At 42.2% G+C, this 22,248-nt stretch overlaps 1 protein-coding gene across 1 annotated transcript in view; it reads left to right on the top strand.

Moving 5' to 3' along the window:
* Window positions 1–22,248, top strand: part of DNAH7 (dynein axonemal heavy chain 7) — a 257,096-nt gene that overhangs the window by 56,541 nt on the left and 178,307 nt on the right. The window contains exons 18-20 of the mRNA XM_019522878.1: window positions 3,498–3,684; window positions 13,860–14,053; window positions 16,086–16,284. Of these exons, the coding sequence (XP_019378423.1) occupies window positions 3,498–3,684; window positions 13,860–14,053; window positions 16,086–16,284 (580 nt within the window). The remainder of the gene's footprint in view (window positions 1–3,497; window positions 3,685–13,859; window positions 14,054–16,085; window positions 16,285–22,248) is intronic.

The raw sequence follows: 22,248 nt of genomic DNA, 5'->3' as shown, positions 1-22,248 counted from the left end.
CATAAAAGGCAAAAATGTAGCTGTGAATATTATTTACTATTAAAATTGATTATTGGAACTGTTCAGAGACTGAAAGGAAGAGAAGAAAAGGATACAGGACTCCTTTGGGCATTGACTTGGGTTAAGTGAGTGCAGTTGATAGATAAATATCTGTCTTCATATATGTTTTTAAGGGGACTGGATGTATCTTTACATGATAAATTGGCTATTTGATAATTGTATTTGTTAATAAATAAAGGTAAAAAAAAGAATTGATTATCATAGGTAATCTGATTCAAACTATTTACAAAAGAATGTAGTAATTTCTGTAAGGATATGTCTAACATCAAAATAAATTTACAAATGTAATGACTTGTAGCATGGCTGTGCCATCTTAACTTATCTGTAGCGACGTACTTAACTTGCAGTGAGACAAAGCCATGTTCCAGCAGGAAGAGCCCATTTCATGGGCATTTCCTGGTGGTCTGGCCACTTGGTGCTGATTGGCAGAGGCACTTCCCCTCAGCACTGATTGGCAGAGAGGCTCTGCGGTAAAGAGTTTGACAAGGGGACAGCCACCCTCTTGACTGCTGGCTGCTCTTTGTCTGGCCCCCTCCCTCAGCACTGATTGGTGGAGAGGGTGGAGGGTAGGAGGAAGGAGGGGCAGCCACCATCTTGTCTGCTGCCCCTTTCATGCCACCCCACCAACCAGTGCCTTCACTTCCCGGGCAGGCTGTGAGGCCCACCTGGGAGGGTAAGACTCAATAGAAACTTATTTTTATTAAGGTTTTTTCTCAAGGATTTCACAGGCAACCCTGGATTTCTTGTAACAGTATGGGCTTTATCACATTAGCAGCTCTTCCTGAAGCATTTGGGTACTGGTTGTTTGTGTATAATAATGTCAGTGCTGCTGTTTTTTCATTGCTATTGTTATCTATGCTAAATAGATGAATCTATTTTAGGGATATTAGCACATACTGCAATCATATCTTCATTTTGCTGTATAGATATACCCTAAAACAGTAGGGTCCAAACTTTTTTGTAGGAGTGCCACAAATTAGGCCTGCATCCTCCCCTACTGCCAATCTCATGCCCTTCTCCTGCCCAATCTTCTCCTTTGCTTTCTGATTCCTGCCTTGTGTTCCCTGCCTGATCTGATGATCTGCTTTCTGGTCCCTTCCTGATATTCCACCGTGTTTCCTGTCCCCTCCCCAATTGGTCTCCCCAATCATCTAGGAGTGGCTGCCTGTGCCACAGGTTGGCCACCCCATCCTAAAAGAATGTATATAGTTCAGCGATTCCCAAATTCTGACAGATTGTGCACCACCAATTTAAAATGATACAATCTTAACTACCACCAGCAAATTTTTGAGTTCAACCTAAGTACCAGCAACAAATTTTTGTTATATAAAATAATTATAATAAATCTGTTAATGCATACCTCTGACAGGTTATCTGTGTAGTACTGGTGGTACCCGTTCCACAGATTGGGAACCGCTGATATTGTTCAACCACGAGATGCTGGGTTAGATGCGTTGCGTGAAATTGTATGGCCTGTGTTATTTAAAGAGTGCAAACAGATGAACATGAATGTTCTCTTGTGACCCTAGAATTTATTAATACAAGAGTCCTTGACCTGGGCTGGTTGGACCAGTTGAAGTCAATAGGTCACTCATGTATGAAAATCAGCTTCATCTGGTTGCACTCTCTAAATAACACAGGCCATACAAGACTTACATCAGGACCTAAAGACTTACCTCAGGACCTGAAGTTCAAACCCTAAATATTCTATTTTTTTAATATCTCAGCATGTCAGTGTTTTTACCAGACAATTTGGACTCTTAGGCTAGGGACAGACATTACACATATACCAGTTTAAGTGATCAGAAACTGGTTTAAACCTGTAACAGAACAGATGTTCAGTACACATAAACCAGTTTGAAAATGGCTGAAACTGGTTTGAGATAAATCTGGTTAAATGTAGTATTAGACTTAACTGATTTGACTCAAACCAGTTTATGCAATGTCTGTCCCAGACCCCTTTCTGGTTTAGCTTAAATTAGAGTCCCCCAGCATCCCAGATGCTTTGCAGCCTGGGCAGAATCCTCTGCTCCAGAGAGCTGGGCTGGCCCTGCCCCTCTGCTCCCTGGCTGGAGCTCCAGCAGAGATGGCAGGCACAGCAGCATCTGTGTGGCTTCCCTGTGCCTCCTCCCTCCTCCAAACTCCCTGCTCAGGCAGGGATTCTCCTCTCCCCTCTCTCACAGCACAGACCGTGGCCAGCACATGGTATGCTGGCTAATGCTGAGAGTTGTCTGTGTAAGGCAGACAGGACAAAGGCAGACAGGACAGTGTCCACTTAGGACTTTTTGGAGCTAATCAACAGGTCAGCTGGTAATGTCCCTCTGTTCCTTCCTTGGAAAACATTGTTTAAGAAGAGCTTGAACTAATGAGAGAGGCTTTTGTTTTTTTGATGGGCTGATAAATGTTCTGTTATCAATTCCCTGTTGGGCTGGTCTAGAGCAAAGACGGGCAGGGGAGGGAACCCCTCCCTACTCAAGCATCTTGCTGAGACCTGGCCACGCCCCCCCTCAGCTCAGCACTTTGGAAGAGAAGGGAGGGCTGCTCTAGTGCCCCCTGGCTTCTAGCCTGAGCCAGTGCAGCCATGTGCCTGCATTTCTTCAGTCCAGAGGGAATGTTGTATGTTTAGAAACTGATTCAGCCTAGCTAGGTTAGACTAATCTGCAAAGATTGAATCTATTCAGGCTTAGGGTTTTTGAATGTCTGTCCCTAGCCTTATTCTCTTTTGGTTTATGATGATGGGAAAAAGAAGTTGCTGGTAGAATTGCAGGCTCATGCACAGCTTTGTGTGTAACAAAATAATATGCTATTAGTTAATTTTTCTTATTTTGAAAATAATTGAAAAATGTTAAGATATGAGGTTTTTTCAGAGTAACAGTTTCCCCTAAAGGTCTGTTTCAAAACTCAGTGAAGTCAATAGGACACTTTTAATAGATTTTAGTGGGATTTGGATCACACTATCTGTTAATAAGTGAACTGTAGAACTTAATGTTTTTGTTTAATTAATGATGGCCTCATACTTAGGACTGAAGTGACATGGAATTCATTGCTGAAGGATTTGATTCAGTATTTATATACCTATTTCTTCTGAAAGTGCTTAAGAGGCACTATTTCACGCAAGAGTTGCATATATTCTTGTTTTTAGAGCATGATCTCCAGTTTGTATGAGAACTGAAATATACAAATCTATATAAAAAACTATTGTTGTCTTAGTGAACATGTTATCACTATTTGCCCTTTTATGTGAAAGTAAATAGCTATATTTTATAAATTAGAGGTAGAATTGGAAAGTTGGTTTTTTTTGTTCACTGTCCAGTTCCTGGTTCTTAATACTCCTAGTTTTAGATAACTTGTCAAAAGGCCACAGATGTAATATTCTAAGTAAAGCTATACCTGTTAGCATAAGTATAATGCAGAAGTCAATGCTATCTGTTTTGCAGGGAATGGGAAGCTAAATTGCTGTTGGTACAGGAGATCCTGGATGAATGGTTGAAGGTTCAGGCAACTTGGCTGTATTTAGAACCAATTTTTAGCTCTCCTGACATTATGGCTCAGATGCCTGAAGAAAGTAGACGATTTACTACTGTGGATAAGACGTGGAAAGAGTTAATGAAAGCTGTCTTGCATGTAAGAACAAATTTCTTAAGATCAATTCTGAATGCATTTTCAGAAAACACATCAGAAAAATTATATCAGAAAAATAGCATTTATTAATGTACAGAACAGATTTTTGTATTTCATTCCAGCCCTTCCTAAGATATTTTTGCAAAAAGTGCTGTTTTGCAAAACTGTTTCAGGTATCTCAAAGGAAGTAATATTGGACAGAAATTAAAACAATTTAAACAATTGAAGCAAGTAACATGAAAAAATACTTTATTTCCTTTGGTGCTACAGATTTATTCTAAATGAATACTGAATGTTTTTATTTCTTGTTCCTTCTGAAGGGAGGCTGTTTATTTACATACTGGATACATCTACATGAGACACTACTGCATAGTCATTACTGTGCATTTATTTAGTACTTGTATTAGCAAGAACTAAATAAACGTGGGTGACCAGATTTACTGTGCAGTAGTGCCAGCGAACATATTTTAGGTGTTGCTAGTGTGCAGTAGCCTAATAATACTGTGCAGTAATGTATCAGTAGTATCTGTGCTGTGATGCGCTACTGCACAGTATTTTTCAGCTACTGCGCAGTCAGTGTCTCATGTAGACACGCTTATTGAGCAGCAGATGCATCTGTATCTTTAAAACCTTACATGTTTAGTCTGCACCGTAATGGTATCCTGATCGTCTGTGTAATTTAACAAAGATGTATGTGCCATGTAAATGACATATGAGTGAAGCATGAGAATAAGATGGGATTCAGTACTAACGAGTGCAAGGTGATGCACCTAGGGAGGAAGAACCAGCAGCACACCTATAGGCTGGGGAACGCCGTTCTTGTCAGCACAGAGGCAGAAAAGGATCTTGGAGTCACTATTGATTCCAAGATGAACATGGGCCAGCAGTGTGGGGACGCAGTCAGAAAGGCTAACTGTACCTTGTCTTGAATCCACAGATGCATCATGAGCAGGTGCAAGGAGGTGATCCTCCGCCTCTATATGACATTGGTCAGGCCGCAGTTGGAGTACTGCATCCAGTTCTGGGTGCTGCACTTCAGGAGGGATGTGGACAACATGGAGAGGGTCCAGAGGAGGGCCACTCGCATGATCAGTGGGCAGCAGGGCAGGCCTTACGAGGAGAGGCTACAGGACCTGAACTTGTTCAGCCTCCACAAGAGAAGGCTGAGGGGGGATCTACTGGCTGCTTACAAACTAGTCAGAGGGGACCAGCAGGCAATGGCAGAGTCCCTGTCCCCCAAGCACTACTGGGAGTAACAAGGAATAATGGCCATAAGTTGATGGAGAGTAGATTCAGGCTAGATATCAGGAGGCACTACTTCACAGTCAGGGCGGCTAGGATCTGGAACCAACTTCCAAGGGAAGTGGTGCTCGCTCCTACCCTGGGGTCTTCAGAAGGAGGCTAGATAGACACCTTGCTGGGGTTGTTTGACCCCAGCATTCTTTCCTGCCCTTGGAAGGGGGTTGGACTTGATGATCTGCTCAGGTCCCTTCCGACCCTACCCTACCCTACCAACTATGAAACTATAAAAGCGTCCAAAATGCTTGATCTATACAGACATTGAGTGAGCTGGCTCAAACTAATGTGATGCCTCTTATAGGCATGTGCTGCTCTGGTGCGGGGGCATGCTGAACTTAAAATAAAGTGCTGTTTTGTTTTGGTTTTTTCATGTCTGTAAGCAGCCTTTATGACCAGCACTACTGGTATTGTGTGTGTGAGATATAGTAGCAGGGAGCTTTCCTCCCAGTAGTAATAGAGGCCGTAGGAGAGGGAGTTTCACAGCAGTTATTCTTGGTTCCAAAAAGGGAAGTGAGATTACAGTCCAATTGGGCTGCAGAAGTTGCCTTCATCTGCAAGGTCAAATTCATGGCACCACTAGCCACTATCATTCTGTCTCTAGAAGAAGGGGAATGGTTCATATCTTTCAGTATTCAGGATACTTACTACCATATTGCCACAATGCCTTTCTACAAAAACACCCTCCATTTTGTGGTGGGCCAAATCTATTTCCAATACAAGGTCATTCCCTATGGCCTCTTGGCAACCCCAAATGTCTTCACCAGGATCCTTGTGGTGGTGATGGCCTGCCTCAGGAGAAAAGATCATAGGAATATAGGGCTAACAGGGACATCGCAAGGTTGTCTAGTCCCATCCCTCTATATATCTTTTTCTGATGATTGACTACCAAAGGGTAGCTCCTCTGAACCTTCAGATCACTCTGTATTTATCCCAGACTTGGGCCTAAAGGTTAATAGCCAAAGGTGAAACTTGGTCCCAGTTCGGAATCCTGAGTTCATAGGGACCACCATAGTTTATGGCCAGAACTTACTGATAGCACCTCTGTCTAGCAGATAGTGCTTAGGGACCGTTAAAGCACAATTAACCCTTAAATGGAATGTGAAATAGGAACACAGACAACTCAGTGTCTTAAAACCAAAGTCAAACTTAGCAGTTTCTATATTTAGAGAGAGAAAAGCACTTAGTACAATGATCACACCCAATCCCAGATGTTACTTTGCTCAACAGAAAAGACGGCCACTCAGTTCCTGAAGCAAAGGGTGTGTCGTTGGCTGGGATGGTCTAGACAGGTGTTGAAAGCTGGATTCATGATGACAATGATGATGATGACACACACTTAACTTGCTTGCTCCCCACTTTTATACTTTTCTTTAACTTGAGTCCTTTGATGACTCCTTGCTTTTGGATTGCTCTCTCAGCAGTCAGCATATTGTTCATACTTTATCCTGTCAGCATACTCCTTTGTTTAACAGACCCACTACAAGCACACCTCTTAACTTGGCCTTTTTGCAGTGTCTTACTTTGGGCATTGTCCATTGGTCTTCTTTATCACCTTTCATTAACATAGCCAATCATTTAATCCCTCTGAATCAGCTGGTTAGAGCCAAGTTCAGTTAATTTGAGCTAGTAACAAAACTATTACTATGTTGTGTTAGAAAAACTTCTCACAGAAAAGGAAAGAAAGATCATGCCAGCAAACTCAAGGCCATAAGCTGCTTGCGAGAGGCAAGACCAGCTGATATTGCAAATACCTGAAAAATGAAGAGTTCAGATAACAATGACGCTATACAGAACTTTAGGCTGAATATAAAAAAACTTTAAACAATATTGTAATTCACTACTCTATAAACAGATGCAACTTTAAAGCATAAAATATGACAAGCTACCCTAACAATACCTCCTCTGAGACCACCTCTTATCTTTGCTGTATTTTGGTTTTGCAGGTGGAGGCCAACTTGACAATGTCAGGGCCGGCCTACGCACCTTAGGCCACCAAGCCTCCTGTGGCACATAAGTGATTTTGTGTATCAGTCTACACTTCATATGCATGCAGGTTTGGCTTTGAAGGGAATGATCACATATTAATGATCTCTGAGTACAATGTCTTTGGTCTTCCAAAGAGGTGAAACTATCTGGCAGTATCTTGGAGCTCAGGATTTTATGCAGAGCATGCCAGGCATTCTTATATCACAACCAATGTATCATATCCAGGGTATGATGGACAATATCACCATAATGTTTTTAATCAGAGGTCCTCAGTCTTGATCTGTGGACCAGATGCACCCTGCAGAGCCATGTCATTTGGCTTGTTGGGCTCCCCACAGGTCTGGAAATTTGGCAGCAGGGGAGCAGTGGCTTTACTCCCCTGCTGTCAAATCTTTAGACCCATGGGGAGCCTCAAGACTTGCACACTGGACCTGGCATCTGATCTCAGTGAGAGCAGCACTGGGCTCCAGGGCCCAATCCCAGAACACAGAGGTTGAGAGGGAGCTGTGTCGGGCTCCTAGGGTCCAATCCTGACATGTGGAAGGCCCTGTAGCACTCGTTTGGCCCCCAGGGCCAAAAGGTTGAGCACCAGTGTCTTAAATCAACGAATAAGGAGGCACAAAATAAGCAGGGAGGTGGTCAGCCCATGGAACTGTTCCAACTCTTAAAATGCATCTCTTGGGACTGCACCTCTTGGGCCTCCAGTTTACTTGAGTGGGTAGTCTCAACAAATGCGTCTTTCTGTACCACCAGTTAGAAATCAAGGAATTGCTTCTTCAGTGTCATCTTCTTGTACTGGAGGCGTTCAAAGATTGACCTGTTTGCTTTGGACATCAACAAGAAGTTCCAGTCTTTTAGTTATTATTATTGAGGGAACCAAATAAAATCAACTGTTGGAATTTAATAAATTTTGGTAGTGATCAGAAAACCCCCCAAAGAAGCTCAAGGCCACCCTTTGGTTTTTCTTTAGTGTTTGTACAGGGCACTATAATTACTTTAGCAAACAATTTTGAAATTTCAGAATGATTTAACAAATAGTAATTTTGCTCCACAAGATGGCACTCTGTGTCCAGAAATGTAATTTTTGGATTTTGTGTTTTAGAAGAAGATTCTTCTCTGATAATTTTAAATGCTCTTTCTTAAATCACAATGCTAAACTGGAGTCTTCTCCCTGCTTTTTTTTCCATTCATCTGCCGTTGTGTTATAAAAATGCTGTGGGTTGTAATAAAAATGCATCCTTTATCTGTCTCACTTTTTATCACAAATTTGAAAAATCATATATTATACCTCTTAAATGTGTCATTTGAAAGTATACATATTAATGAGAATGAAATTACTCTGTGATTTACTTTCTACATTTAATAAATTTAGTAGGTAGAAAACAGGATTTTTTTGTGAGGAAAATGGGCAAGGTCATGCTAAAACTTCTGAGACTAGAGCCTATGGCAGACTAAACATGGTTTATAGAAACTCGAGCTACTGGTCATACTGTCTTTTTGCATACCTGATTTACCCTCTTTTGTAATAGGGTTTCTTTTCCTGTAAGTGATCAAACAAATGACACTAGCCAATTGCCTGTCAAGAATAATGGGGGATGGGGAGGGTGGGTTGGGACAGAGCCCCTTGGGCTCCCCCCATCCAGCCCACTCCCCACTTCCCTCCTGCTGCTTGGGGTCCGGGCCTGCTTCCCCCTTCCCCACCATGGCCGCAGGGGGAGGGGAGGAGTGGGCCCAGGCCCGATGCAGTGTGTGGGGGAGGACCGGGTCTGCGGGTGAGGAGAAGCCGGCCTGCTGTGGCAGTTGGGGGGGTGAAGTAGCAGGCCCGGGCTGACATGGCAGTGGTGTGGGGATGGGAGGAGTGGGCTCAGGGCTGACGTGGAGGTGTGGGGGTGGGGGAGGAACGGCCCTGGGCCCAAGAGGGGAGGAGGCCTGCCGCCCTTTCTCCTGCTGCTGGTGCGTCAGCCCAGGCCCGCTGCTCCCCTGCCAACCGCCGTGGCAGCCGGCTTCTCCCCTCCCCCTTGGGCCTACTCCTTTCTCCCCTGTGTGAGGCCCAGGCGTGCTCCTCCCCTCCCCCCACTGCCCAGGCCTACTTTTTTCCCCCCACCACTGCGTTGGGCCAGCTTCTTCCCCCCCGCATTGGTCCCACTCCTTCCGCCACTGCCGTTGTGTTGGCTCTGCAGGTGGCAAAGACAGAAGGAGGGAAGGGCGGGCCAAGGCCAGTGCTGATGGCCTCGCCCCCTCTGTGGCATCCCAACCCTACTGCCCACCCACACTGCTGCCACCACCTCCAAGGAGCAAGTCAGGGGCAAGGCTAACTCTGCTCCATAGTCACCACCTGCAGGGAGCAGGGCAGGGGGGCGAGGCCAGTGCTGCTGTCCTAGCCCCCACTGTTCTTTCTGTGCCATTGCCACCACCTCCAAGGAGCAGGGTGGGGGAGGGGCAAGGCTAGTTGTGCTGACGTCGCCCCACCCTCTGTCCCCTGTGTGTCTGCCATCATGGTGGTGCTCTGCTGTGCTACCACCTCCTGTCCCAATGCTGTATTTGTACTCTGATTGGTTGTTTCAGTCAGCCAATCAGAGTGAGAATAAAGCATTATGGACAGACAGACAGACAGACAGACAGACAGATTAAGGCTTCTATAATATTAGAATGTATGCTTCACCAGAACTCTAGATAGGAAGCCCATTCTGAAAATGGACATCTTTATTTTTTTCTTATATGAAAAGAATCAAAACATAACCAGGTAAGATTTTTTTAGATTGAGTTTGAACTGCAGGGTCAATTATACACAGAAAATTATGTGGTAATGTATTTATTTATATGAAAGAAAACCAAAGACAGTTTTTACTTTGACAACGTATATGTATTATTGTACTGTTCACATTTAAAGATTGTTATAAAACCAAGCATTAGCTGTACCTGAATTTTGACAGCTCAGTCATTATGAGTAATTATTTAATTCGGATTGCTCTGACTTGATATCATTTATGGAACAATTAACAAAATATAAAGAAGTGTCATGATTTTTTGCTTAAGTGAGTGTGCTTCATTTACAAGGAAATACTCTGATCAGGTATGAGGCATATATGTCCCTTAACAAAATCAAGTACATAAGCAATGCATTCTGTCTTTCATAGGGAGTTAGACTGCAGCTATGTGTTATATTCAGAAATAATTATATGCATAATGAAAAGAACAAATAACGGGTTGGTGTATTTTTCATGCTTTTTGATTTAGATCTTTATTTTACTTTTAAAAGCCAGTATTTGATACAATGTATAATTGGCTCTACATTGATCATAAGTTCCATTAAATTAAAAAATTTGAAGCTAAAGCAACTTTACACTATCTTAAGTTAGTTTGCATATTTTAGAACTAGCAAGTCTGTAAATCCTCTTTTTATGTTTCATTTATGTTAAATCAGATACCACTCTTTAGTAACTGCAGTAGCTTTAAATTAGTTTTGTTTGCTGTAATCCTCAATTTATAAGTGGTAAAATGAAATGTTTGATCTGAATTCTACTTTCTACACACACAAACTATAAACAAATCTCATACGCATTAAACCATAAATCTTACCAGCTATTACTGAATTTGAAAACAATATAACTTTAACATTTGCTTTATGTTTTCGTAATATTACCTTTTGTTATTTAGTTAACAAAATGTCTAAATATATACATGTAGCAAATTGTGAATATTTGGAACATGCAGTTTGCCATATTAGATTAGTAAAAAGCTAATCAAATCTGGCATTCTTTTACAGTTCAGAAGCTTGCTTAAGTAGGAACATTCTAGGCCAAGGGTGTTAAAATCATTTGGCCTTGAAGGCCGAGTGAGTGTCTTGGGGTCAGTCTGTGGGCTCCCTTTCCGCCCCCCCCCCCGGTCCCCCAGCATACCTGATCTGGTAGCCACAGTTCTGTAATGTGCAGAATGGGCACCGTATAAAGTGCAGTCCAGCCTGAGTGGCAGCTGCACTGCACACAGCAGCCATCTTAGCAGCTCCAGGGCTGTGCTGTATGCCACACCTATTTCAGTTACTTCGGGATCCATGGGGCACCTGGATCCATGGAGCACACAGCACCAGTGAACACCATGTGCAATGTAGGTCCCAGACTGGCTGGAGCTAGTGCAGTGTACATCCCAGAGCAGGTACTGCTTGTGGTGTGATCTGGCTGTGGCAGCCAGCACATATAGCCAAGGCAACCACTCTGGCTGGACTGCGCTGTATGCGGTGCCTGTTCCAGCTATTCCAGGATCCATGCTACATGCAGCATTGGGTCTCAGACCAGCTGGAGTGGCTTCCCAATCAGGTATGCTGTGGGGAGGGGAGAGGGAAGGAGGGGATCTGTGAGTTGGATCTGGTCCACAGATTGGGCCTGTGCCTGTGTGGGTCTGATCAGACCTAGGTGCAACACCAGGAGCCACATGGCAGGATTTTGCAGGCTGGATTTGGCTGGTGGGCCATATATTTGACATCCTTGCTCTAGGCCTTCACGGCTCTTGACTGTAATATTTTCCATGGGGGAGAGGGAAACTCTTTTCTGACTCTGCAAAGATGAGCTTTTGTCTTATGATATAATTCCTGCTTGAAATTGGTTATTGGTCAGGGTTGCCAGCTGTCTGTAAATTTACTGATTGCCAGTAAAAGATGAGGCTAAAACTGACAGTTAGTAAAGTCCATAAAAAAGCTTTAATCATCAGTAAAAACAGTAAGAAGCTGCAGCCTAACTGAAACTCCAGCATAGCAGAGCAGTACCACCTGGTGGCAGAGTGGGAGTGCAGCACTGTGTGGGGGAATGTTTACTGAACGTTGTGCTGCTGTTGCTGTGTCCCAGGCTGCCTGTAATATTGTTGAGTTGCAGGTAGGCTTCTTTGGGGGACCATGCCAGGACAGGAGGAGTGGGACCAGTGGGGGCAAATTTGGGGTGTGGATATCACGGTGCATGATGCAGTTATTGCCATCCAGTTGTTGGGAGTGAGTATTGGACTTCTGGCAGGGGGATGGGCAGCACAGCATGGAACCATTGCTGTGGTCAAGCAGGGGTGCCAACCCAAGAACATTTCATTGAACTTTTTAACTTTTTTTACTGTGGTTTATATTAAATCTCTAAATTTGAACAGAACCCTTCTAACTGGGGCCTGGCAGCAGGGCGGTGCTTGGAAGAAGAGGTACATTTACATTATCTAAAGCAGGGGTAGGCAACCCCCAGCACAGGTGCCAGTTCATGGCACACACAGGCATTTTGCTTGGCACATGTACCTTAGGGCAGATGGCGGGGAAGGGGTTGGGCTGCTCTGCCGCAACAAAGATCAGGCCTCTTGCGGCTCCCCTGCCAACATCTTACAAATCAAGATTGTGGATGTTTTTGGCACTGTGCCCAAAAACATTGCTGACCCCGATCTAGATTCATAGATGTTAGAGTTGGAAGGGATCTCAGCAGATCATTGAGTCTGACCCCCTGCATTGGCAGGAAAGCGTGCTGGGGTCAGATGACCACTGCCAGATGCCTATCCAGCCTTCTCTTAAAGACCCCCAAGGTAGGGGAGAGCACCGCCTCCCTTGGAAGCCCATTCCAAATTTTGGCCACCCTTACTGTGAAGAAATTTTTCCTGATATCTAGCTTAAATCTGCTCTCTGTCAGTTTGTGACCATTGTTTCTTGTTACCCCAAGAGGCACCCTGATGAACACAGGATCTCCAATCCCTTGCTGCGTCCCCCTAATGAATTTGTAGGTGGCCACAAGATCACCTCTCAGCCTTCTCTTGCGGAGGCTGAAGAGGTCCAGGTCCCTCAGTCTCTCCTCATAGGGCTTGTCCTGTAAGCCCCTAACCATACAAGTGGCCCCCCTCTGGACCATCTTGAGTCTATCAACATCCTTCTTGAAATATGGTGCCCAAAACTGGACTCAGTACTCCAGCTGTGGTCTGACCAGTGCCACATAGAGGGGAAATATCACCTCCTTGGTTCTATTTGTCATGCATCTGCTGATGCATGATAAAGTGTGATTAGCTTTGCTAACTGATGACTCATGTTCATCTTGAAATCCACTATGACTATGAGATCCCTTTCTGCTTCTGTGCTGCTGAGAGGGTCACTTCCCAGCCAATAGGTGTGCTGGATATTTTTGCACCCTAGGTGCAGCACTTTGCACTTGCCCTTGTTGTACTGTATCCTATTGTGTACTGCCCACTTTTCTAACCTGTCCAGGTCTGCCTGCAATCGTTCCCTACCCTCCAGAGTGTGCATTTCAGCCCACAATTTAGTAGCATCCGTAAACTTGGACAGAGTACACTTCACACCCACATCCAAGTCACTGATGAAGATATTGAAGAGTACAGGTCCAAGGACCAAACCCTGTAGGACCCCACTACCCCACTATCTAAAGCATATATCAGTAAAACATATTAGCAGAAAAGTTTTGTTGTCAGTAAAAATCTTACAGTTTGTCAGTAAAAAAACATATTATTTGAGTTGGCAACCCTGTTCAGTGTTACTGATAATCATAAAATTATTCAGTGTTTTTTCTTTAAAAAAAATCAATCTTTCTGATCTCAGGTATTAGAGAATTTTGTAGTCTGATTGAACATTATGGGGCACATACTGTACTTCATCACAGTTGATGGAGCTATGTTGATCCATATCAGTTGAGGAACTGAGCTTATCTGGATCTTATATTAATGTCCCTTTAATTCCGGTTTCTTTATATTAACCTACACCCCCAAAAATGCAGACATTGGAGAAGATAAATGTTAAACATCTATGATGTGGCATGCCCTAGTTAAAATTTGAAGTAAAATAGAGAAGCCAAGACAGTTACTCTACAATTTTTTCTGCACTATTAGTATCTCATTACCCTTTTCCGATGGAATAATTGTATTTTGTTTTTCAGGACAAGCATGTTCTGATAGTTGTGATGATAGATAAGATGCTGGAAAAGCTGAAGAAGTGCAATGAACTTCTGGAACTAATTCTTAAGGGACTTAATGATTACTTAGAGAAGAAGCGTCTTTTTTTCCCCAGATTCTTTTTCTTGTCTAATGATGAACTCCTTGAGATTCTCTCAGAGACCAAAGATCCTTCACGGTACAGTAATATTTGCTAGATGTGTGTATAAGGCTCATAATACATACAAGCTAAAAGCATGGCTGTAGGGAGTTTCTATACATAAAACTTTTTTTTTTAATTCAGAGAGTTATACACATGAAGTATTTACAGAATTAGGTATTATCAGAAATGAATTCAAATCAAATGGAGTTACATTTTTAATATCTGAATTAAATTCAGGTTAATTCATCAAATTAATTCAGTGGTATTTAAGAATTGTTGTGGTAAAGTGAGTGTTCAGGTAGCAATCAGATCAGATTAGGAAAACAGGTTAGTTATACCTGTTATAATCACCTATGGAGTCGTAAAAATATAGAAAAATAGGTCAGGAAGGTGTCTTGAAAGGCCATTTATTTCAACTTCTTGATCAAGGCAAGATAACCACTATCTAAATAAAATGAACTTCATCTCACAAAGGCTTTTGATATATATATATATATATATATATGAGAGAGAGAGAAATGCCCACACACTTTGGTTAGTTTATAAGGTACAAATCTACCCTGTCTTCTACTTGATTTCATACTAACACAGCTAACTATGTCATTCTAAATCAGTGGCTTTCAATATTTTTAAACTTAAGGCACCCCTCCATAACTTTTATGAATTGAGCTGCACCCAATTTCAAAATATTTACAACATTTACCTCAATGCAGAGGGGCTAGGCAGGTGGGGTAGGGGAGCCACCAAGCAGGGAAAACCTGCTTTTACCTGCTTGTCTCCTCATACCTGCAGCTTGAGCCTGTCCTTATGTGCTTATCTCCGTGCACTTGCCTTATCTCCTCACATTTCTTGTGACACCCTTCAAAGGGGCTTGAGGCGCCCTTGTTAAGAATCACTGCTCTAAAGTTAGTCCCAAGTCAGTCCACCCACACAGTGTTACTGTGCAGTAAGGTGTCTATACGTGCATTACTGTGCAGTAAGTAATTGGGCATAAATTTGATACCTGCCTGATGCAGGTATCAAATTTATGCTCAAGTGTAAGTTGCCATATTTACTGCACAGTATGGGCATGCATGTGTAGACATGCACCCGTACTGAGCTGTAATTTCAGTTATTGTGCAGTATATGCACATGTATAGTTGCGCCCACAATGTATTTACTTTACCACTGGCCAATCCTGTGAAAAGTTCTTAGTGGCCGCATCTACATGAGATGCTGACTGCGTAGTCATTACTGCACAGTCATTTAGTATTTGTATAGTTACTGTGCAGTAGTGCCAACCAATGTATTTTTCATGATGCTATTGCTCAGTAGCCTAATGATACTGTGCAGTAGTGCTGTGTCTCTGTTTTGCTACGTGATGCTGCTGTGTAGTACTATTGGACTGCTGCGCAGTCAGCATCTTGTGTAGACGTGGCCACAGTGCAGTGAATGAGACAGCGAACCTTGTGGGGGGAAAGAAAATCACATCATACAGCTAAAATCAGTACTGTGATACATGTACACAAGCAGCAGAATTAAATTTGGGTTTGATTGTTCTATTTGCAACGTTTATATCTTTTATAATTATTATTTGCATGGAATGCATAATTAAACAATGCACAATTAACAGTTAAAGAAGTGGTGCCTTAGTATTAAATGCTTGAATTGATGACAACATGAATAATGTTTTAAAAGTTGTAATTGATATTCAAATATTTATATACATATAATATATGTAAGGCAGGCATCCTGCATAGATATTACCTTATAATAATCCATAATAGATCATCATAATTATATATTATGTTATAGATATATATATAATATAAAATATACATTAGATGATATATAATATACTTTATATTACATATGATATATTATGATCATTATTATTTACTGTTCCTTGAGGATAAGTAGGCTTTTGAAATTTAACAGATATATTTTCAAAAATGTTAATTTCTTAAAAATACTTTTCAGAAGTACCTTTAGAGCTTTTATAGCACTGGTGGAAAAATTTTCTAGAACTTTGCTAAATGTGAAGCTTTTTATAGTTTCCATTTTACTTGTTACGTTTTGTTTTCTCCAGGGTACAGCCTCACTTGAAAAAGTGCTTTGAAGGAATTGCAAGTGTGGAATTTACTGATGTTTTAGACATTACCCATATAAAAAGTAGTGAAGGAGAGGTGGTGGAACTTATAGAAACAATCTCAACATCTAAAGCTAGAGGTCAAGTTGAAAAGTGGTTAGTTGAATTGGAGACAGCTATGCTAAATTCTATCCACAAGGTAACAAATTATATTTTCGTTTATTCTGTGTGCCATAAACCATGACGGAGCAGACAGTACCGATACACTACAAACTAAACAAAAAGAGTTGGTAGAATGTATCTATTGTAGAAATCGTATTCTATTCAACATTTTACAAATTTAGCTATCTTTGGCCTTGTTTCAGGAACACACTTTAAACATGAGCCTTGAAGTCACATTCTTAACACATTGTTAAAAGTTATGTCCTTAATCCCTTTCCTGAATTGGGGCATTAAGCACAGTACAGAGGCAAGGAAATCTTCTAACCTGTCTTTTGATTTGAAATATCTTGGTGATAATCATTCAGAAAATTCTTAGTATAGGCATACCAGGGAATATTCAAGTTTCATGTCTTTAAACCTCAAAACCTATAGATGTTAAATGTCTTGTGAGGATAGTCATACATCATTTGGCCCCAAATCACTTAGGACTGACTTGTTTATTTAGATAAATTCTGTGCTTTGTACATTGGCACCAGTCTAAATAAATAATAGACATTTGTTTATCATTTAAAGATATAACATGTTTTTATTGTAGAGTCAATTTCTGAGCATAACTATTCTTTAAAATTCTGTGAAGCTAAGCAGTGATGCAAAAAGCACTAATGAGATGTCAGGAGATTATTTTGCAATAAAAAGAGTTGTTCACAGGTTGGCAGAAGAAACTGGAGAAATGAACAAAGAAGTATTTATAGTTTTTTCACTGTAACATGTTTTTGTATTATTATATTGCTTGGTTTCTTTGCAATTATTATACCATCTTTCTGTAAAGTATACATTCAATTCTAATAAACCTTGCAGAGATCAGAGCTTCAAAATTAGAAGTTAGTGTTACACATGAATTGCTAGTGTTGAAGAACACTGTGCCACTGAAAAATGCTTCACTCACTGAAAGACAAAAAGCAGAATGGAAAATGGAGAAATCATCATGTGTTTTTTTTAATAATCTGTCACTGTGTGAATGGAAACTGATTAAAAATAGTACATTTTTCTTTTGCAGCTATTTTCAATACAGCTTCCTCTTTTTAAATTTTGAGCCTCATTTTCATTGTTCTGTTGTACTCTAAGGGTGCGTCCAGATGAGCATGCACGTGCAGTGCCTCAAAGCTGCTTGAGGCACCACAAACTGCACACAGCACATGTGCAACCATTCACTGTGCTGCTAATTTGCAGTGTGGCACCAAAATTTAACACCATGAGATCCTGGTATTAAAAAAAAGTTCCAAACAAAAAAGCGGCACAGCACGTGTGGCAGCAGTGTGCACTGCCAGAAATGGAGCCTGGTTGTCCAGAGTCATGCTCTGGCTGCTGCCCAGGATCCATGCAGCCAGATCTGTGTTGCTGTTGCCCCGGGAGGCCCCCAGGACCCCAGGTATGGCTGCTGGGACCAGTACAGTTGCTGGCCCTCATCTCCCCTACCCCACCCAGGACAATTTGGCATGTGCCAAAGCACATTGCACAAATATGTACCATTGCTATTTTGCAATGGCAAACACATTTCTCTGCATGTGGGGACACACCGTAATTCTTGCTTCCTCTTAAAAAATAACAAAAATGTCATTTTTTTCATCTAAGGATTACAGCTAGAACACCTTTTAGGCTGTTTTTGCATTTCATATGATGGAATGTGGATTTTTTCGCCTCATTCTCCTACTCTCATGTTAGAAGATGCCAACATTTCTCAGTCAATGGAAGCAATATAGAATACTTTTTAGAGATGAGTTTTCTCTTAGAAACTAGAAATAAAATGCCTATTGGCTTTGGGGGGTTGGGGGAGAAAAAATTACAAAATACTTATATATAGGAAAGTTTCCATATGATATTCCATATGATATTAACCCTGTCATATGCTGAATATGGTCAACATTTTCACTCAGAACCTTTCATGATAGTTCCTTAGTTTAAAAAGAACCCTAAAAAGTAAATGGTGAAGCTTTACATAAGAAGCTTTTATATTCTCAACATTTTTATATTCTTCTTTTATTTTTTTTTCTTGTTTTACCTCTCTAGTTATTGGAAAATAGTACTGAGACTTCACTGTGTAGTTAAGAAGTCAGCTGAATGGACAAATGAGAAAAGAACTGAAAATTAAAATCACATGGAGCTTGTACTGAATAATGATATCCCATATTTCTAGCAAATTATTTTAGGTTTCAATCACTGCTTAAGACCTAAATACTTGAGTCTAGTTACTGAGAAATGAATCTCTCCTACTGTTGAAAATACAGTGTAAAAAGTACAGCCAGGCTTTATATCTGGCAGTGCACACTGCTGCCACATGTGCCGTGCCACTTTTTCTTGTTTTGTGGTACTTTTTTTTAATATCAGGATCTCCTGGTGTTTAATTTTGGTGCCACACTGCAAATTAGCAGCACAGTGAATGGTTGCACATGTGCTGTGTGCAGTTTGTGGTGCCTCAAACAGCTTTGAGGCGCTGCACGTGCATGCTTGTCTGGACACACCCTTGGAGTACAATAGAACAATGAAATGAGGTTCAAAATGTAAAAAGAGGAACACAGAAACATTCATGAAGAGATAAAAGAGGAAAGAAGAAAAAAGTTTACTGCAAAAAACAAAAAGTCTAATGCAACCAGTATGGACAATAGAAGAGGGCAAGGAAGGGATGTTCTGTCAATAAAACATGAGACTGAGAGTCAGGAGATATATGAATATATCTTTACCCCTTCTGGAATAGATGTTCCTGGAAATTCCACTTTCAAATAGGCTCTGCCCACTCATGCCAGCTTCACTAGTGACAAAGTGAAGTTAATGTCTCTGGGTACCATTTTCAAGCATGCTGGAAGCAGAAATCTTGAGAATGGCATAGGAGGGTATCCTTAACACAATATTATTGCCTCATTTTTGGGTTTGGCATATACAAAGCAAGAGCAGGTGAATGGCATGTGCTTGAGAACAATATTCCTGAGAGCTCAGTAGAAGTGGTATGGACATACCATAAGTCAGTTAATTTCCTGTGTGAGTTAGGTAAACCAGTCTCACTGTGCCTTAGCTCTTCATCTGTAAAATGGTGATAATACATTATGGAGTTTTGTTTTTAGTCTCTTGATTAAAAAACTGTGCCACTGTGAAAGCGGTATATTCATTCTATGTAGAGAGATTTCTTGTAGTGCAGTCATACATACATATCCAAAGAATCTTGGATTTTCTGATTCTACCGAGAAAATCACTCACCTTTGTGGCACCATACTTTCTACCACAGATCCTCTGGAAAACCCTCAGCAGGGTTGAGAGTCTGAGGCTAGAAGGAGTGTGTTGGATACTGTGCTAACAGTCCCCAGATTCAAAGTCTCTGGAGATTCTAATGCAACATTAAATGTTTCCATTAGGTTTTTATGACTTTCTTCCTAACCTGGAAGTCTCCCCTTTAACATGAAGTTCTTTGGGAAGTGGAAGTGTAGGATCCTTTGACAACAGGACTCTAATGGATTCCTGAAGTCTGGATATCATAGGGAGTGTAAAGAGGTTTTAATGGTCAACCAAAAGGCCGGGATGACCTTTGTCTCCAGGAAACCTCTCATTCTAAAAGGATGGTCAATGTGAGGTGCAATACAGTTTTCTCATAATCCTACCTATCCCATTCTGTTTTCATCTTACTCTGAAATTCAGTTTGGTACAAAAACATTGTTTTTAAAGCAAATTTAGAGTAAAAAGTTTCAGTGATTTTTTTAAAAATTTAGTTCTGAATCTCGTGGTAGCTTGTTTGAGGGTCTTTGAATGTAATGCTATTTTTTTATATTGACTTGAATTTACTTGGGTGAGCTAGATGTTAAGCTTGTTAAATGTTTATGCCAAATGCTGCCTTCAGTTATATGCACAATTTCTATTGATATCAATGGAACTACATAACTTAGAACTGCATAACTAATTGTAGATCTTGACTTGTTATTGTATTAGCTCTGTATCATGTTTAGAAGCATTAAAACATGTAAACATGCAACCAGGAAGTCACTTTTATTTTGACTTAGAAGATTTTTGATGGGAAAGGAAGGTATCTATTGGTTTTGACTGTTGTTGCACATAGTTATGCTCCAGTACAAGTACATTTATTCCATGGTAAATGCAAAGACAATCCTGTCCATTATTAGGAAAGAGATGTACACAGGGGTGGATCCAGGGTGGTGCAGCAGTACAGTTATACTGCCTTTGACTGCATAGCACATGCACAGTGAGCTCACCAGCTTGGACTCTGGCCTTAGCCCCTGCCTTCATGAAGTCTAGAGCCCAGGGTAGTGAGCACTGCCACATCCAAATGGGGTGTTGCTACACATCCCTCAACCTGATCCTGGATCTGCCCATGGGCATATAGTTAGATATGAATTGCAAGTGGAATTTCTTCTAGAGTTGGGGGTTGGGATAGTAGAGGTAAACTACTTCTAGATCATGGTGTATGCATGAGAGATTACCAGGACCTTTGACATGTACAGCTAGGCAGAGTATGGAGGAGTGAAAGCTGCCCAGAGTTTCCATCCCCACCTTTAGACCATTGAGACAGGATCCAAAGGCCAGACCGAGTCTGGGTGTTCTGTGCTGTCGCAGAGCTCTCAGGTGCCCTACGACTGAGAGCAGAAACAGCTCGGGAGAGACCCCTAGTGGCGAGAAGGGGGAAGCTCAGCCGCCAGTCACCAGGACTGCACAGGTGCTGGTTGCTAGGGCAACCAGTGAAACCTAGAGACAGGAAGGGGCGGAGCTTAGCCCTTCTTAAGCCCAGGCAGGCCAGGAGGGCAGTTTCTCTCTGGCGGCTGAGGGAGGAGGAACTCGGCCAGTACAAAGGGGGGAACTCTGATGGTGGGAACATCCCCTGGTTGCTCCTGGGGTTGGTGCGCTCTCTCTCTGGTAGGGATGGATTCTTATTTGACCAGGACGGTCTAGCTTTTATGTTGTAGCCCAGGGGCTTTGTGTTCTTGTGTTTATTGTTTTGACCGGAGGACCGGGTGAGGCTGTTAGGGGTTGGAGGAGGCCTCATAGGGACCCCACAGTAGCGTGGGGGTTCCTAGCACCGGAGAGGGCGCAGCATTGTTTGGGGTGCATTGGCCCCAGCCCTGGAGCCAGGGGGCAGTGAGAAGCCTGGAGCCAGGGGGCAGCAAGAAGCCCTGGAGCCAGGGGGCAGTGAGGAGCCCTAGAGCCAAGGGGGGGCAGCGAGGAGCCCCGACTGAAGGGGGGCAGCAAGGAGCCCTGGAGCAGGCATGGGCGAGAAGTCCTGGAATGGGCAGTGCAGGACAAGCTAGAGGATGCTGGTGGGGGCGCGGGCTGTGAGATGAGCTAGAGGGCGCCGGTGAGGGTGCAGGCTGAGGGACAAGCCAGAGAGTGTCCACGTGGCACGGAGGGTAGGGCAGACATGAATAACATCAGATACATCTGCGAGGCTTGGGCTGCAGTGTAAGGGGAGGAAAGGAGCTGCAGATAGTGCCTCAGGCACCGAGACAGAAAATAGGCAGCCTCCCGCTTGATTAAGTTCTTCCAATCTAACAAATAACAAGAAGGCGTGGCAGGCTAGAAGGCAGGCCCTTGGCCCTTGATCGGTGTTGCGGGACCACTGATAGGCGGCCCCGAAGAGGCACAACTGTCGCATGTGCCTTGATAGCTGTAGTTATATGTGCATCTGGGAATCAAACCCAGGTCTCCCTCATAGGAGACAAGGATTCTACAGCTGAACACCAGCAGGTGGGCTCAGATAGAATGCCTAGATTAAAATATCCTGTTTCAGTTTTTGATCCATTCTGAACTGAAATTGTATGAATTTTCTTTTTTTCTTCTTTTTCTAGTTTTCAGTTTGGATGTGGCCAAAATCTTACAATAAGTTATTTTTGTATGATTTTTGGCCCATGATGGCATAATCTAATGAGAATTTCATTTAAAAATTCCTACTACTTAAGATCTCAGAAATGCTTTTAGATAAGCAAATCCCAGGATGTCGTTCTCGTGT

The sequence above is a fragment of the Gavialis gangeticus genome, unplaced genomic scaffold, assembly GCF_001723915.1.
Source record: "Gavialis gangeticus isolate Ggan-Ray unplaced genomic scaffold, GavGan_comp1, whole genome shotgun sequence".
Lineage (NCBI taxonomy): Eukaryota > Metazoa > Chordata > Crocodylia > Gavialidae > Gavialis > Gavialis gangeticus.
This window is presented reverse-complemented; position numbering and strand designations above follow the sequence as displayed.